This window comes from Cuculus canorus, chromosome 12 (genome assembly GCF_017976375.1).
Source record: "Cuculus canorus isolate bCucCan1 chromosome 12, bCucCan1.pri, whole genome shotgun sequence".
Taxonomy (NCBI): Eukaryota; Metazoa; Chordata; class Aves; order Cuculiformes; family Cuculidae; genus Cuculus; species Cuculus canorus.
In genome coordinates, this window is record NC_071412.1 from 2,283,952 (window position 1) to 2,301,852 (window position 17,901).

A 17,901-nucleotide genomic window follows, 5' to 3' on the forward strand; every position below is an offset into this window, starting at 1 on the left:
AGAGCAAATGGGTTAAGGCTTACGTATTGGTTGTCTGTATCTTCTTCTTGCCTGCCCCAAAACGTTTCGAAGGAACAATACTTGAGCTATTTCATTCATAAGAGCAGAGTAGGAAATAATGAGAAGAGGTCATGGCTAGTGATCAGGTGATAATGAAAATCCAGGCAGCTGAGAAGGGAAGCCAAGCTGGTGATTGTATTCAGGTTTTGAAAGCTCAGTTCAGTTTCAACAGCAAGAAATATGATTTGTGGCTTATAAATGTTGGGCCTTGGTTTCATTTCTGTTGATTGCAAGGTAGTATTTAAGAGAAGATTAAAACTTCTTTCTCTCATTTTTGGTTGGATGTCAGGTTAGGAATCCTGTCATCAAAAGAGAAACAGAAAAATTGACTCACTGTAGTCCTCAAGACCGAGCAGGTACAGTGCACAGCCTGCTGGACTTTACAGGCCACGAATAAAAGTGAAAGGGTTGAGAAGTTGGCTGAACAGTTGGGTTACTCAGCTGTGAACTGCAGGCTTTTTTGTCATACTTGGGATGGTTATTTTACACTGTAAGTGAAAAAGAATTATGCAGTCTAAATAAATTGACATAAGATTGTAGGAAGGCAGGGATTTGTGTAGTTGAGGCAGAACAGATTTCTCTGGTGTAGAGATTGTTTTGTTCCCAGTTATTCTCCTCGGATTAGAAGAAACAAAATTATTCTGTTCAGGTTGGGAAAACACTGTTGTTTTAAGAGCTCCCATTATTGGTGTTCTCACAAGACAGCTTTGAATCTAAGCATGGAGAAAGTAGAATGAGGGGGATGACTTGATACTCTTTCACACACTTGTTATCCAGGGAAGGGATGACACGTGGGCTGTATACTTCATGACAATGAAATGATTTGGATATTTAAGAAAGGGGTAGAGATAAGGATTAGACAAATTTGGAATACTGTAATGTTACATTCTCACTTTTATTGTGACACGTATTGATGATAACACGGCAGAATCAGTTTTGTATTTGTTTTGCCATTCACAAAGGCTGAGTTAAGTGGAGCAAGAGTGGCAGTTGGCCAGATTGTGACTGCAGAGAGCTGACAGCCGTGTAGGCTGAGTTCAGTATCTACTTTGAACAGAGATGTGATGGTGGGTACCATTGGACTGCTCTTAAGAAGGGACTTGCTAATTTTGTGTAGGAGTGTAGGGAGCGGAGTGCAGTGAGGAAACAATATCCTTTGTCGCCCTCTTTGCTGTTGATGGAACGGAAGGGTGGTGGAGCTTTAACAACTGATGAACTGAATTGGAGAGGGCTCAGGCGTCCACACCACGCTGTGCATGTTTAGAAAAGGATGGATTGCCTTGTGCTCAGCTAGCCCAGTCTCTTGGGATTTTAGCTAAAATGTTAACCTGTTTTAGTCTTTATTCCTGATGTTTGCCTTGTTGGGGAACCTGAGCAATCTAAACTTCTGTTTTGCTTCTTCACAACCTAAGAAATTAAAGCACTGGTTCTATTACACCAGAGAACAACTGTCACCTAATAAAACTAAGTGCCTATCTATATAAAGTCCAACTAAGCCAAAACTCCCAAATCATTCTATATTTTCTTTCCTGTGATTTCAGTCAGATTTTAATGTTACTTGTAATTGAGTGATGAATTTCTGCAAAACATTTGAAATAAAGATTGTGGTACTTTTATGGTCAAAAGAAAAAACACAAAGTATTTGTCAAATTCCTGAGGCAGTTAATTTTCAAAGCATTTTAAAAAGAACATAACTTTGTAGTGCGAAGGTAGAACATACTTTATGCAACTCTCCTATCCAGCCTTCCTGAAGTAGTGTCTCCTGTTAAAAACAAAAGCGTGTGTGATTGCCTTGAGTCCTGAAATGAGGCATCTAGGGAAACTGATCTGGAAGTGCTACTGCTGCTGTAATTTCACACCTACTGTTGCAAAAATAACTGTCTCTGTTTACAAAAACAGCTCAAGTTATTTATGGATCAGAGTGACTTAGTAGTTTTCAGTTATGGTTTGTGTCTTTATAGTTTTCTAATAACTTGACTTGTGTTCCATCAGTTCTTCTGAACAAAAATGACAATATGAATGTTAAATATTCAGAGTTGTCAACCATGGTGCTTGCTTTTAATGCCCTGCAGTCTCCAATGTTGTTTATCTTCTGTTCCTCTCTTGCTCTAAGGTTGTTGCTGACTGGCAGCTGACTAATAGCTAAGGCTCCTTTCTGGATTAAAGAGAGAAATCCAATTTAAAGATTGTATAAATATGTGTTTTATTGGTGTTGGAGATGTACTATTAAAACAGCGATTCAAATTTACTGACAGGAATTGAGATAGAGTAGAGTTATACATATTTTTTCCTGGTAGAAGGCCTATTAGAGTTCGTATTGATACTCTTGAAGTATCATTTTGGATAATGTGTGTTTATTTCCATATAATACATGGACCTGTGTGCAAGAATTAGATCACATAGCTAAAACTCATTTGACAACCTCCTCTGTTTCTCTAAATTCTATTAAAGGAATAACAGTTGCTTCCTGTTAGTTAATTGGTTGGTATTTCTCTGACTTTTCTTTGCTGAAAATCTTCGGTTTTAAAGGTTATTATTCTTCTCTTCTGTTTTTATTATTAATGGTCTGTTTTCTTTGTAACGTTTTCTGTCTGCTTCACTGATGGAAACCCCAATAACTGTCATGTTCGTTTAAAACTCTTCAACTCCAGGGTTCTGACATAGAGACAGTGACTTCAGAAAATGGAAGCACGAACGATAACCAGGAGTTTGTTTCAGAAGAATACGTTTCTTTGCAAGAAGAGGAGCAACCAATTGATTTGCAAGGTAAGATATTAAAAAAGGAGCAGTTCCATGAGATAGGCAAGTGTTGTATCTGTTGTAGTATTGGCTCAAAGTTAGTATTTTTAATAGTTTGTATACTTTGAATATTTTCTGTAACACTGATGAAGCAAGAGACCTTTGACAGAGGCATCGTCAACTTTATCAAATTTATAAAAGTAGAGTTTTTTCTAACTAGAGGAAATCAGTACAAAGTCTTTCATTTTGTCAAATTTGGACCTGTTATAGAACAGTATGTTTATAGAAGTGCTGTTGATAAAAGAAATACTCCTTAATAGTGTCGTAGATCAAATAAGAGCGATTTGGAAGGAACCACCAATGCTTTGAAGCCTAAAAAATAACATTGTGGCACTGTTTTAGCATTTTTTGATTTGGAAGTCCACGTCTGGTGCATATTAACATAATGAAAATCCTTCCACTTACTTTAATTACTAACTTTATTACTCAATTTGTTTATATTGGTGTGACAACACAGATGTGACAGGTTCAGTGTTCAGTTGACTAAATCTGAGCTTGTCCATGTTTCCAAATTCATAACCTCTCCTTGTAGAAGCAGGGCTTGAACTCAACCTGCAATGACTGTCTGGAAAATAATTATTGCAACATACAAATGTACTGTGGTATCAGTTTACTGTATAGTGTTGGATTTTATCTAACTCTGCTTTTCACTTATAGGTTACTTGCATTATGATCAGTATGAGTGTTTGAATTCAAATATCCTCCTAAACACTGTATTATATAAGGAAAAATTGGATTCTGTTGTTTGTTAAAGCAATATTAAGAATGGGATTTAGTGTATTTTTAGAAAACCTTCCCTGCTATGAATAGCTACTAGAGATCTGTCACAATTATAGTATTTTATTATATGGCATAATTTGTTGTTACTAGTTTTAATCTCATGTGTTTTTTTTTTCGTCTTTGTTTTTATATAGCTCAGTGCAACAGTGATGGAGAGATACCAGTGGTAGATAATACTCTCTCTGCTTTTGAGGAAACCCAGACAGTTCCAGAGGTAAATTGCATTGTGTTATTCAGAAGCTGCTCTAAGCGCCATCTGACAATGCCAAGCAATGTTTTGAAGGCATTAAAATAATGATACTGATTTATACTTCCCTTTTTTTTAAGCATTAAGAATTTTAAGGTTTTAAAATTACTTTTTATATATGTATCTGAATCATTTTTAATCTGTCCATTTCCATAGGGAAGGAAGGAAAAAATACCTGATGATGGGTCCTGCATTGGAACTGTTAGTGACGATTCTGACATTATTACACTTGAAGCTCCAAAACCAGAAGAAACTCAAAGTCAGGAGGAAGCTCCAGCTGATGGTGAAGAAGCACAAAGTTCAGAGGATTTTAACATGGGTTCTTCCTCTAGCAGCCAATATGCATTTTCCCATCTAGAAACTGGTAAGAGCAACAAATTACCAAGCAGTTCTGTGCAAAATGCCAAGTCTTTGCTTGGGCAACTTTCATTGTGTGGAGAAGGAAAAAAAATTGGTCTTGAGTACACATCCAAGTATTTGTAGTCTTTAGGACAACTTTAGTTGCCCAAACTCTAAAACTTTGTCCAAATGTATATCTGCAATCCTTTGATTTGAAAGTGTTCTCTCCCATTAAGTATTTACTATTCCACATTGAAAATAAATTTCTGGCATATTTTTGAGAATTAAGATTACTTTTAGTTCATAGAATAATTGTAGGTTTTCTGTTGTCATTTTCTTTGGCTTTTACAGGTTTGGTGTAAATAACCAGCAACTGGGAGAGAATTGGTTTTTTTCATGACTACAAAAACTTGTTGCTTACCTTTGTACTACACAGAATACATATATTTTTAAAGATACTCCCAGTACTTGGCAGAAATATGCCATGTGTGATATTCACGTGGAAGAATATGACTATTTGGCCAATTGAAAACAAATAAAAGCCCAACAAACCAAAACAAAAAGCCCCTTGCTGTTGTGTTGCTCTGCTCTAGCTCTCCAGTCTTCCTTTTTCATTCTCTTTGATTGCCTTTTTGTAAGCTGTTCTGTTCTTTCTATTCTCTACAACACGTCTGTGTAGTGATTTTTACCTTTTAAAGTTTATTGTAAGAGCAGAATTTTTCTTAAAGCACTGTTTTATCTTAGCAGTAGACTAAAGCGTTGTTAAATGTTCATGTGTCTGTATAGTATCCACTGGAATCAGAAAATGACAGCTTAGCATCTAATTATGACCAGTGGTGATTCATAACAAAGCTGTTGCCTTCTTTAAGCCTTCTTGATGACTTAGCCTAATTTTAAATTCAAAATCTACTTGATTTTTCTTTTTTTCTTTTTGGGTTGAGTTCTAAAAATGTGTTTTTTTTTTTTATTTCCCCCCCTGTTTTTGTACACAAAAGTCAGGTGGCTGGAGAAGCTGAGGAAGATTCCTGATTGTGTAAGGGGATGGGGAAATGAGGTGAAAGAGCATGTGTCTCGCAGTCTTCCTTTCCAAGGTGGTGTGATTAAATTTGATCAGCTTGTGTAAAGCTGATTGCTTCTGGCTTGCATGGAGTGTTCTTAGAATTATCAGTAGCAATCTGACTTGGTCTTATAGCAGTGATATCCCAAACAGCTGCTGAAAGCCAGTCCTCACTAAAGAATTTGGCTAAGCTGCCTGTGTTTTATTTGCTTTTTTGAAAAATGTTGAACTTGGATATAAATTTGGAATGGGTGTCTATAAGCTCATCGCAAAGCATTGTAAGACGCACGCTTGACTGTTTAAATGAATGACTCTTGGCGGATTCCAAATCAACGTGTGACTGGCAAAAAGAATTTCTTCCTTCTAACTTAAGCTGATCTCAGCATGGTCTTCAGTGCTGTGCACTCTGTTCACTGAGTATTAGAGAAATGTCGGGAGTACTTTTGCATTTATTAATGCCAAAGTTTTAGCTGTTGAAATTTTTGTGCCACTTTTTGACGATAGAAATATTTACCATCCTCTTCTTGTGAATTTTCTGTTGTGTTGGAAAAGGAAGAACTTCAGATTTTCCTAATGTAGATACTAAACCATCCTACAAGGATTTTCTGCCACTTTTACTTGCGGACCGGTCCATGTTTAGGCTCTTTTCGCCATGCAAACAAAAATGTTTTAATGTTGCTTCATGGATGAAGTTCACTGGCAGAAACGCTTTTATACTGAAGCACACTGCATCTAAGCTTGAGTTGTGTGTACAGAAACGTCAAAGTCGCATTCTTAAGTGACGTTGTTACTTTGTCTGCTTTCAAAATCATAGCAGAAGCTAGAATTTTGGACTGCTGTTGTGATCGCTCTGTTTCATTTATACTCCTTTTCATCCTATGAATGTTAGAGTACAGCTTCTTACTGAACTCTTACAGCTGCTGTAAGGTCATTCTTGCTTGAAAGTGTTGTGCTGTTGACAGCTTGCCATTGAGTGCTTATGAATGGCACTTACAGCTTTTTCTCTTGGCTTTCTGGTTATCTGGGTTTATGTTTTTTTTCATTTACTAATCTTTGCCTTCCAGTGTGCATCAAAGAATTCCCCATTTGACTAGAAGCAGCTTGTTCTTTAGCCACATTTATATTCCGTATGTGTAAACTTCTTCAGTTGCTGAAAAAAATAACCTAGAAAAACCCAAATAAACAATAATAACACCTGTCTTATTAAGTATATCCTGTGTAATCCTTTATAATGTCTGACCTATGCATTGTGGTAAAACTACCTCTCTAATTTCTGAATGCTGGTCTTTATTGTCCAGGATTGGGGAGCTATGCATCTGCTTAAATAAATGATTCTAAAGTAGTGTCCTTTTCTGCCTAACTATATAAATTCTTTTAAGAATCTGCATGTCAAGTAGATGTTTAAGTGATTTGTCTTTATTGCCCTGCCTGCTTGGTCAGTCTGGTTTGGCTAATTAAAATGGATTTTTCTAGTAAGAGAGGAAGTTACCTTTCATTAGGTGACACGTTGCTTGTCCATGGAGTCGGCAATTAGATGTGTATTCCAGATACTAATTGCTAATTTTTTCTGGGGACAAGGCAATCGCTTCTATGAAGTTAAAATTTATTTTAAGTGAAGAATCTTAATAGGCAGTGCATTTTGTAGATAATGACTAGCACTGCTTGGCATTCTTGTCTGTTCAGTGACGTGTGCATGACTTTGCTCAAACAAATGATTTTCAGTTGTGAAATGTTCAAGGACAGTAACTCCGTATTTATACTTTTACATTTGAGTGATGATCTCTGATATGAGAATCAACAACCGTATTTCTAGAAGGGACATGAGCATTGTGGAATTGAGGGCATCAAATATAGTGTCTGAGCAGGAACACTTTGTTGTGCGCTGGAGACTTCATTGATCTGGTTGAATCTTTCAGGCCTGTCAGTTAGGTACACGAACACAGGGATTTGAAAACTGCTTTTTCACCCTGCTACTGCTTCCTTTTGACATTTGCCTTGCACTTGGAAACAATGGTTTCAAAGGAGGAGGATTTAATAATCTTTACTTACATACTGGATTATGTAAATTTATTTACAGTACACAAAGTGAGTATTTGTACCTCTAACAGCAACAAGCAATTGCAGCGCTGTTGTTCATTTCCCAGTTAGAATAAATGGCTTTTGAGCCATAGGAACAACTGTACAAGTGGTATCATAAATAACATTTTACAAAAATGCTATAAAAGGTATTTTTTATGGTTAGAATTTTGTTCTTAAATCTCGGCTGATTCAATCTTCCAAAGCATCGGTCAGATAGTAAATGTTTGGAGTTCTGAGTGTTAGGGAGGGACAAACACCCGAGTGGTTCTTTTCCTGCGCAGTAGTGGTTGGAAATGGTGTTTTTTTGAAAGATGGATAAAGATGTTAATAGGCAGTATATGGCAGATATTAGAGGAATCACAAATTTAAATAAATTTGCAATGCAGAGCTTTGAATATTTATAATACCTACACTAATGGAACTTTAATGGAATGTTGTTTGGAGCTGCATGTAGACCACAGAATGAAGCTTTTGAGAGAATAGAATAAAATTACGTCTGTCTTTTAGGAGGCTTTGTATTAGCAAGCCTTTGCGCTGCTTTTTTATTATTAAATAGTTTAGTCTTAATATCTGTAAGAGAAGAAGAGCTGAATTCTTAACCTTTCTGCTTCATCAGATGCCTTAGAGAGCAGGATTGTCTGAAAGAATCGCTTTCTAATGAGTGAATGATAAACTATGGAGAAGTGCCATACAGCATTTTATTAATGATTTCTTGATTCTCTGTCTTTTCCTTTTAAAAAATGAATTTTTATCTTTGGAGATCAGGCATTCTTTGCACAACTTCCAGCATAAACTATCACATTGAGAATTTTTATTTTGCTTTATTAATTTTCTCTTAAGATAAATGCCAAATATACTTTGCATAAATATGATGGAGTTTTTAAAACTGACTTTTAAAGCAGTAATTCATGCATTTTAAAAGCTGTTCTGTGTTGGTTTCCAGTGTTTTCATCTCAGGCTAGCAATGATGAATCAAGTAGTGATGAAACTAGCAGTCAGTCCAGTCCCACAGTACGGAAACGTCGGGCTAAGAAGAGGCTGATCTCTAGCTCCGAGGCTGAAGGAGAATCACCTGCTGAACCAGAGTCCGAACCTCCTGGAGATGAGCAGCACAAACGCCAGTTCAGTAGTGGCCTTAACAGATGCATTATCCTAGCGCTGGTGATCGCAATCAGCATGGGCTTTGGGCACTTCTATGGTGAGTTGATAGAAAACAAAATACGTAGAATCAACATCTTGCATAGCAAATGACATTTTATTGTGACTTTGTTGTTTTTATTTTCCTTTTTCTCTGCTGACAATCTGAAATGAGAAAAAGCAACTGTATGGATAATCCCAGGAGGCCCTCAGTGGTGCAGTCACATCTATTATACCTTACTTCAGAACTAAACTAAATAAAAATAAATTAACTTATAGTTACCCTTCCAGATAGAAATTTCTTGCAGTTCTGGTAATGCAGTGCGTACCCTTAATTTTTAAAATCTCTTTTTTTGTAATTAGTCTGTGGGAGCTGCTTCCCATTCCTAACAGCATTCTGAGAGCTATTGTAGGCTCTTGGCCCATACTTACTCATCTGGTAAATGTAGGAGCAAGGCATAGTTTTTACAGGAGTACATAGCACTGGTATTTTTATTTCTCTAGTGGAGAAAATATGCTGGAGTTGTTCTTTCTGGAGTGGTGTAGAATATCCGGGGTAGCAGCAGCTTTTCTGTGTCCAGTGCATTGCGTAAAGTTAAGCATTACACAGATTGTTACTATATTTAACAAAACAGCAGAACTCATTCCAGGTCTACATCTACAGAGCACAGTCCTGATCTTCTAAGATCTGTGGGCTGTGATAAAAATCATAGAGGGCATTTATTTTTAAAAATATATTTTCTTGAGTGCTTTTAATTTTGTATGAAAACATGCCTTCATAAGAAGGCTTGTGACTCAGTTTGAGATTGGGAATGTGATTGTAATTGGATTTGATTTTGATAGTCGTTCGGGATCAAAATTTTTATGTTTATTTTGAGGTTTTTAATAATTTTCACTCAACCCTGATTATCTTGTTTTTTTTTTTTTAATTTTGTTATTTTGTTCTTAGGTAAACCTGAAGGTAAGAGCCATGAGTGCTGTGGATGCTGTGCTTGCATTCAGATTTACTTTTTAAATTGTGTGTGTGGAGGTGTACACGCATCCATACACGGATATATACTTATATTAAAAAAAAATTCACATCTTAACAATTACTAGTGTATGCAGGATTGTTGGAATGACTAAATAGTGATGTAAAATACTTTTTAGTTAGTAGCTGCAGCTAGTATTTGGTGTAAAAAGTGATTGACTAGAGCAGTCCTTGATAGTGCTTTGTGGGGGTAACTTGAGGTTTCATTCAAGTTAATCATTCAACTGTGTTTAAATTGGGTTTAATGATGAATACTATCCTCAGACTCATAGAACAGTTTGGGTTGGAAGGGACCTTAAAGATCATCCAGTTCCAACCCCCCTGCCATGGGCAGGGACACCTCCCACTGGCTCAGGTTGCCCAAGACCCATCCAACCTGGCCTTGAACACCTCCAGGGATGGGGCAGCCACAGCTTCCCTGGGCAGCCTGGGCCACGGCCTCCCCACTGTCATGGTGAAGAAATTCCTCTTTATGTCCAGTCTAACTCTGCTCCTCTCCAGTTTATCCCCATTCCCCCTCGTCCCATCCCCACAAGCCTTTGTGAACAGCCCCTCCTCAGCTTTCTTGTAGCCCCTTCAGGCACTGGAAGGTTGCTCTGAGGTCTCCTCGGAGTCTTCTCTTCTCCAGGCTGAACAACCCCAACTCTCTCAGCCTGTCCTCCTATGGGAGGTGTTCCAGCCCTCCGATCATCTTTGTAGCCTCCTCTGGACCTTTTCCAACAGCTCCATCTCCTTCTTATGTTGAGGATTCCAGAACTGGACACAATACTCCAGATGAGGTCTCACAAGAGAGGAACAGAGGGGCAGAATCCCCTGCCTCCCCTGCTGGCCACGCTGCTTTTGGTGCAGCCCAGGACGCGGTTGGCCTTCTGGGCTGCGAGCGCACATTGCTAGCTCATGTCAAGCTTCTCATCGACCAGCTAACCTTCTCATCAACTGTCCTTCTAAAGAACTTTGAGATCATATGGACAAGAAATACACTTTGTGATGTACTCAGGTTCATATCTTTATTAAGGGATTCACCTTTGGATCTCTACTTGTCATCGCTAATGATGGTAGTGACAGCATTCTCAGTGGAAAGACGGCAGCTCTGCGTGCTGTTAGTTTTTGCTTCTTCAAGAGCAAGTTCTTCGTAGTTACGCAATAACTAATCTTTCTGCCACTAGAAAGGAAATCACACCCTGCTTTACATCTTCCTGTTCGTTTTGGTATATTTTCTTTATTTTTCACACTGACGTGCAAAGAGATATATGTCTCTCTAGAGGACTACTTTGCATTTTTGAGATTCAACTTTGAAGGAATGTTTTCCACAGCAGCCTTTTCGTGCAAGGCTAATTGTTGTACAAGAGGATTGGAAAGGGTTACTTGTTATGAAATCACTCTTTTTTGGGGGGTCAGTACCAGGATAGTCAGCTGGAGCTCCATGACCCCTGTAAGACTTTTTAAGATGTAGAAAGCAACTAGGATTAGGTTTAATCAGCAGCTCTATCCTAATCAGTATTAAACTGAGTAAGCTGCCTTTATGATGCTCTAGGAAGGAGATCTGAAAGAGGGCAAGCTTTCCAGGAAAACAGGGAACCAGGAAGGCTGAAGTTAGCAAGCACTTCCCAGAAGAATGGCTCCTTAGGGACACTCACATATTTAATCTTTTTCTGTAACAAGAATCTGCAAAAGGGAGTATTGCTGTAATGTTGGGGATTTGGGTAGATTAAAGAATCTGAAGGATGCTGTGACTTTAAGTATCAACTGGAGACAAACCAATTACTGAGGGATGGTACCTCACTATGTGCATTTTCAGTGTCATTGCTACCCTTTTTGTGTTGCTAGGTATCATTTTTCCTTGCTGTATCTAAACTATCATTACTGATAGAGGTGAAATGGTGTTTCTCTCATTCAGATTCCTCTTAACATATGAACCCTTTATGCTAAACGATAATTTTTCAGAGGCAGCCTTCAGCTTCTAAGGATCAACAGGCTTCCTCAAAAGTATATATGTAAAATATAAATATGAAAACCAAATTTCCTGTCAGTATACTTATGTCAGTGTACACTTATGCAGGGATCTGTGCTTCCAGTAAGTGTTCAGCAGGACTCTGCAAACTTAAAATTGTCAGTGTAAAAACACTGCTTTCTCTCAGCTGAATTGAACTATTGAGATCATAGAATCACCAGGTTGGAAAGGACCCACGGGATCATCGAGTCCAACCATTCCTAACACTCCCTTAAACCATGTCCCTAAGCACTTCATCCACCCATTCCTTAAACACCTCCAGGGAAGGTGACTCGACCCCCTCCCTGGGCAGCCTCTGCCAGTGCCCAATGACTCTTTCTGTGAAGAATTTTTTTCTGATATCCAGCCTGAACCTGCCCTGGTGGAGCTTGAGGCCATTTCCCCTTGTCCTGTCCTCTGTCCCTTGGGAGAAGAGCCCAGCTCCCTCCTCTCCACAACCTCCTTTCAGGTAGTTGTAGAGAGCAATAAGGTCTCCCCTCAGCCTCCTCTTCTCCAGGCTAAACAACCCCAGCTCTCTCAGCCGCTCCTCGTCAGACTTGTTCTCCAGCCCCTCACCAGCTGCGTTGCTTTTCTCTGGACACGCTCCAGAGCCTCAACATCCTTCTTGTGGTGAGGGGCCCAGAACTGAGCACAGTACTCAAGGTGCGGTCTCACCAGTGCTGAGTACAGAGGGAGAATCGCCTCCCTGGACCTGCTGGTCACACCGTTTCTGATCCAAGCCAAGATGCCATTGGCGTTCTTGGCCACCTGGGCACACTGCTGGCTCATGTTCAGTGGCTGTCAACCAACACCCCCAGGTCCTTCTCCTCCGTGCAGCTCTCCAGCCGCTCTTCCCCCAGTCTGTAGCACTGCATAGGGTTGTTGTTCCCCAAGTGCAGGACTCGGCATTTGGCCTTGTTGAACCTCATGCCATTGGCCTCGGCCCAGCGGTCCAGCCTGTTCAGATCCCTTTGCAGAGCCTCCCTACCCTCCAGCAGATCCACACTTCCACCCAGCTTAGTGCCATCTGCAAACTTGCTGAGGGTGCACTCAATGCCTTCATCCAGGTCATTGATAAAGACACTGAACAGAGCTGGACCCAGCACTGAGCCCTGAGGAACCCCACTTGTGACTGGCCTCCAGCTGGAGTTAACTCCTTTGACCACCACTCTCTGGGCTCGGCCATCCAACCAGTTTTCCACCCAGGAGAGTGTGCGCCTGTCCAGGCCAGAGGCAGACAGTTTCCGAAGCAGAATGCTGTGAGAAACTGTGTGAAAGGCTTTACTGAAGTCCAAGGCGACTCCATCCACAGCTTTTCCCCCATCCAGTAGTCGAGTCACTTTGTCATAGAAGGTGATCAGGTTAGTTTGGCAAGATCTGCCTTTCGTGAACCCATGTTGACTGGGCCTGATCACCCGGTTCTCTTGCATGTGCTTCATGATAGCACTCAAGATCACCTGTTCCATGATTTTCCCCAGCACTGAGGTCAGACTGACAGGCCTGTAGTTCCCCGGATCCTCCCTGCAACCCTTCTTGTAGATGAGCACAACATCAGCCAGCCTCCAGTCTAGTGGAACTTCCCCAGTCAGCCAGGACCACTGGAAGATGATGGAAAGGGGTTTGAAAAGGACATCTGCCAGCTCCTTCAATACTCTTGGGAGATGCAACTTAGTTTAATAGAACATGGTCTAGTTTTAGATTCACACTTGACCACCATACATTAAATAGAAATTGAGAGCACAAAAAAATCCTCAATGTAATGGTATTTATAGAATTTCTTACATTTAATCCTTCTGCTTCTAAGTACAGAAATAGAACTCTGCATATGCTGCCTTGGATTCGAAAGAAGTACCTAAAACTTGCTGTTGTTTTCTGCTGTAGAGTTGATTCAAAGGAATCTTAAAAGCAAATAAATAAAGACTACATCAGTTTCAGGAATTGCAAAACGCGTATAGGTAGGGAAGTACCACTAAAGCAGTTTTACTGCATGGAAGAAATTGTTGGCTAGCATAAGAGAGGTATTTTTTTCATCAAAGTAGTATGTGTTAGCCTTAAAAGACAGGATATCTGCTTACTGTTCAGCCCTCAGTCATGGGTAGGAATGACAAGTATAGGGCCTGCAAATATTCGCTCCTTTGTGAGCAAGATGTAATAATTGAGTTTCTGCAGGGAAGTTTAAATACTATGCTAGTATTCGTGTAACTTGACTTAACAGTAAAAGTTGCAGTGCTGAGATGGGAAATGCATGGACTAATGCTCTGCCTTGTATCCCGGTTGGCTTGCATGGTACTAAAAAAATGACAAACTTGTCACACATGTCCTTCCCTGCAGAGCTTTTGTTTTGTATCTTATTTGTACATAGTGTTCAAAGATTCCTTTGTTTGTTATCATCAAAAAAAGGCAGCGCAATAGTGCATTTTTGGATCTGTTTGAGAAATTGTTTAAGGTTGGAAAAAATCAAAATCAGCATGTGACAATCGGCTTTTATAATCTTAATTTTGTTACAGCTAAACAGTAAGCACTGGGCAGAAAATGCAAGGTAAGAATGCTTTTGAGTTTGCAGAGCAAATGAAGATGATGCTGAGGTTCGTCTGTTCCTTTAACTACCCAGTGTAAGTCAGACCATCAAAAGAAAGGTTTTTATCTTTGTAGGTACAATACAGATCCAGAAACGTCAGCAGCTGGTGACAAAGACGCGTGAATTAAAAGATATGAAGGATGACCTTTACCAGTGCCAACAAGAGCAGGGAGATAAAGCGCATGCTAAACTGGGGGTAGGTATGAATTTTGCTGGAAGCTATTGGCTTATGCTGTCATTACGTCTGTAATTTACATAACAAATCAATTTATCACACAAATACATTACATTTCTTTCTTTAGTAAGTTCTTTCCAAGAATGTAATTTGTTTTTCCTCTGAATTCTTGACCAAGATTTTGTATTTTGATCAAATTTGTTACCGGAATGTATTTAAACATACTGGTTTTTATCTAGGTAGTTATCTATGTAGTCTAGGAGTTCTCTGGACACAGAGACTGTCTCTATCCCTACGACATAGTGCCCGGTTGGCATTAGGGAAGACAGCTGAAGTAAATCGCGTAGGTTCAACTTGTAACAGGTGTTTACCAGCGAGTTTTATAAATTTGCTTTCTAAATTGTTGACGACTATTAATTTTTTAAATACTTAATCTCTACTTTTTGTTTTTTACCAGTAGATCAGAGAAGATCAGGGAATGCTTTGTGCGTGCATGTCTTTCTTGGGAAGTTTTCTTTTATGTTGCTGATAGCAGCATTTGTACATAATTCAATATATTTAGTTCTAGAGTATTAGGATGCCAAGAAACTGGGAGGTTCTTTTGTGTTAAGATACAGTTCCATGAAGACACATTTTCAGCAACAAATTTGGTTCAAAATCAGTTCCTGAATTTCTGTCCCAAGTGTTGAACGCCCTTGCTTCTGCTGATGTACTTGCGTTTATTATCTGTAAAACCAGTTTGCTGCACATAAATCAACAGCAAACACGCACACTTTAATTTCCTTTTAAGTTGTTAGAATTCATGTGCCTGTTTTACTGTCCTTCAGCTAGCTAAACAAATACAAGCGAGGGGTGATGACCTCTGGTTGGAAGGGGGAAGCCTCTCGCACTGTCTTTGTTGCCAAGAAAGTGTTTGTGTATGTATCTGAGATAAACAAATGAGCTCTATTTTTGCATCTTCTTGCAACACGTGTCAGTGCATCCAAAATGACACATAAACTCTTCGTGGGCTACGTTGGTCTTCCGTCTTCCTAGCTGAAGTTGTAACAATTCTAATTAGAGTATTTTTGCTTGTTTTCTGTTTGTTTGTATTAGTCGCTGAAGGGAGATCTTGCCACGTGTTTGACCTCTACGGAGGTGGAGAAGAAGTCCTTTGATTCTCAGAAAAAAAGTCTTGCTGCAGAAAATCAGCACTTAAGAGAATCTCTAGAGAAGGAAGAAAAAGCTTTGGCCTCGCTTCAGGAAGAATTAAGGAAGTTAAGACAACAAATCAGAAATTTAGAAGATAAAGGTACTAGCACTGAGTCTATTGTAATGGAAAATCAAAAACTGAGGGAACATTTGGAAGAGCAAAAGCAAAGAAACCACAACTTTCTAAGGCAAAAGGAAACGCTCTTTGCAGAGGCACAGATGTTAAGGAGAGAACTGGACAAAGAACGTCATGTTACAGAAGCTCTGAAGAAAGAACTGGAACAGTTAAGTTCTCGTCAAACACCTGACAGTGCTAATGATGATGATATATTAAGAGAAAATCAAGAAATAGAAACTCTGCGAGGAAGACTGGTAGAACTAGAAAAAAAGCTAAACTTTGAGCAACAACGCTCTGACTTATGGGAGAAGCTGTATGTTGAAGTGAAAGACCAAACTGAAAGACAAGAAATGAATGAAAAGGGACAAAAGAGAGGTGCTAAAGGGCAAAGTAAGACTAAAAAGAAATCAAAGGAAACATTTTTTGGTTCAGTTAAAGAAACTTTTGATGCTATGAAAAATTCTACGAAAGAGTTTGTAAGACACCATAAAGAAAAGATTAAACAGGCTAAAGAAGCAGTGAAGGAAAACCTGAAAAAATTCTCTGATTCTGTAAAGTCTACGTTCAGACACTTCAAAGATACCACAAAAAACATCTTTGATGAAAAAGAGAAGAGGTCAAATGATAAAAGACATGAGGCAAACAAGAAGGCTCGAACATTTTACCGAGAACATAACTCCTACGATAATGTGAAGCACATGCATTACAGGGGACCTAACATGCCAAAAGAGTTCAAAGATGGAAGAAAACATCAGTTCACAACATTTGAAAAAGATACCGATTCACAGAAGTATCCAAACGATCCGTTGTGTAATCGCAAACATCAGTCTGTTCTGAAGGGCTGCTCTGGTATTTTTGAGTGTGCTCATCAAGAATTCTTTAGTCTCTTTAACAGAGTATCGGATCCTATCAGGGTGGATGAATTTAATCGGATAATGAGAAAGTATTTGCAACAAGTCGTACATAACTTTCATCACTGGAGAGAACTAGATAATTTCATCAATAAGTTTTTTCATAATGGGGTATTTATACATGACCAGATGCTGTTCACTGATTTTGTTAACGATGTCAAGGATTACCTCGAAGATATGAAGGAATACCAACACAATAACGAAAAGGTTTTTGAGGATTTGGACAAATACATCTACAGATACTACTTTCATTATGATAATTCACCCCAATATGGACCCAGGTTTGTTTCCATGTTTCCTGAACTTGTTAACACAATGAAGTAGTCTTTGTAAGGACAACTAGTGTCCTTACGCCAACAGGCAGTCTTCTAGCGCATACGTGTATGTCCCCATATACACATGCGCCAGAAGACTTTCTGAAGGACTCAGTGGGAATACTAGATTGTGTTAGATAAAGTGGCCGTGTGGCACTGTAAATACACACTTTGTGTAGTGTGAGTTCGGGAGGCACTGCAGATCTACTGTACGCAGCACAATTAATATTTCTACTGAGTTCTTGAGAAAACTGTGTGAGTAGATTGACTTTAGACTGAACAGCCATGATTGACCAGCTCATGAAATGAATAACTATCTCAGAAGCAGCATTTAACTAGGACTTCCTTGTTGTCCTTCCCTGAATGAGAAGGTTTCCAGAAGTCCTGTTGTGGCATGTGTGTTCCCTGCTGGCTTTTCGAGAATGTCACCCCTCTTGTAGCGTAGGATAATACAAGTTAGTCTGTGTGCCCCGAGCACAGCTACTCAAATGGCAGGCTTTAGTTCGGATCCTGGCCCTGACGAAATTTTGCTTGGACTTGCTTACAAATGTCCTTGCCATGAATTGTTTCCTCCATTCCTTTCCTTTATCTAAGGGCATCCCGGGGCTCCTGCAGAGCAGGTGTGGTTTGCTGCCTCGTTGGCCCAGTGGAATCACACGGGTAGACTGGCCTATTGCATAGACTTTGGTGAAAGAAAGTGAAGCAAGCAGCCTTGATAATACGTTGAGTGGAACTTGCTCTTTCTGGAGCACAAGCAGATCTTTTATATGGCTTTTAATATCATTGCTATTACAAAATTGACTATTTAGTCTCTTATGTTAATATTTTTTCAGATAAGGTATGAAAAAATATGGTACAGTAACTAATTTGTAATGCACAAGAAGTCCTTCAGCCATAATTGAACTTTTCCCCGTGCAGATATTCAGTGCAAAGCATATTTAGTATTTAGATCCAGGTGCAATTCTTCAGTCCTGTTTGGGTTTTGGCCTTGCTTTGTTTTTTTATTTCATATGTTTTATTGCAGCAGGAAGTCTGAATGCTTAACTACTTAAGGATTACTTTATATTACGTGAGGTAGTGCTTTCTTCTGATTAGA

The 17,901-nt window shown here is 39.2% G+C and overlaps 1 protein-coding gene across 15 annotated transcripts in view; it reads left to right on the top strand.

Annotated features, from left to right (window-relative positions):
* Positions 1 to 17,901, top strand: part of CCPG1 (cell cycle progression 1) — a 29,492-nt gene that overhangs the window by 5,406 nt on the left and 6,185 nt on the right. For 10 of the 15 annotated variants that reach the window (XM_054077790.1, XM_054077786.1, XM_054077789.1 and 7 more), the window contains 8 exons: positions 2,712 to 2,826; positions 3,774 to 3,853; positions 4,043 to 4,250; positions 5,221 to 5,316; positions 8,305 to 8,559; positions 9,448 to 9,459; positions 14,171 to 14,292; positions 15,367 to 16,772. In XM_054077790.1, coding sequence (XP_053933765.1) covers positions 2,712 to 2,826; positions 3,774 to 3,853; positions 4,043 to 4,250; positions 5,221 to 5,316; positions 8,305 to 8,559; positions 9,448 to 9,459; positions 14,171 to 14,292; positions 15,367 to 16,772 — 2,294 coding nt within the window. The remainder of the gene's footprint in view (positions 1 to 2,711; positions 2,827 to 3,773; positions 3,854 to 4,042; positions 4,251 to 5,220; positions 5,317 to 8,304; positions 8,560 to 9,447; positions 9,460 to 14,170; positions 14,293 to 15,366; positions 16,773 to 17,901) is intronic. The other 5 variants (XM_054077788.1, XM_054077793.1, XM_054077799.1 and 2 more) reach the window with 3 other exon arrangements.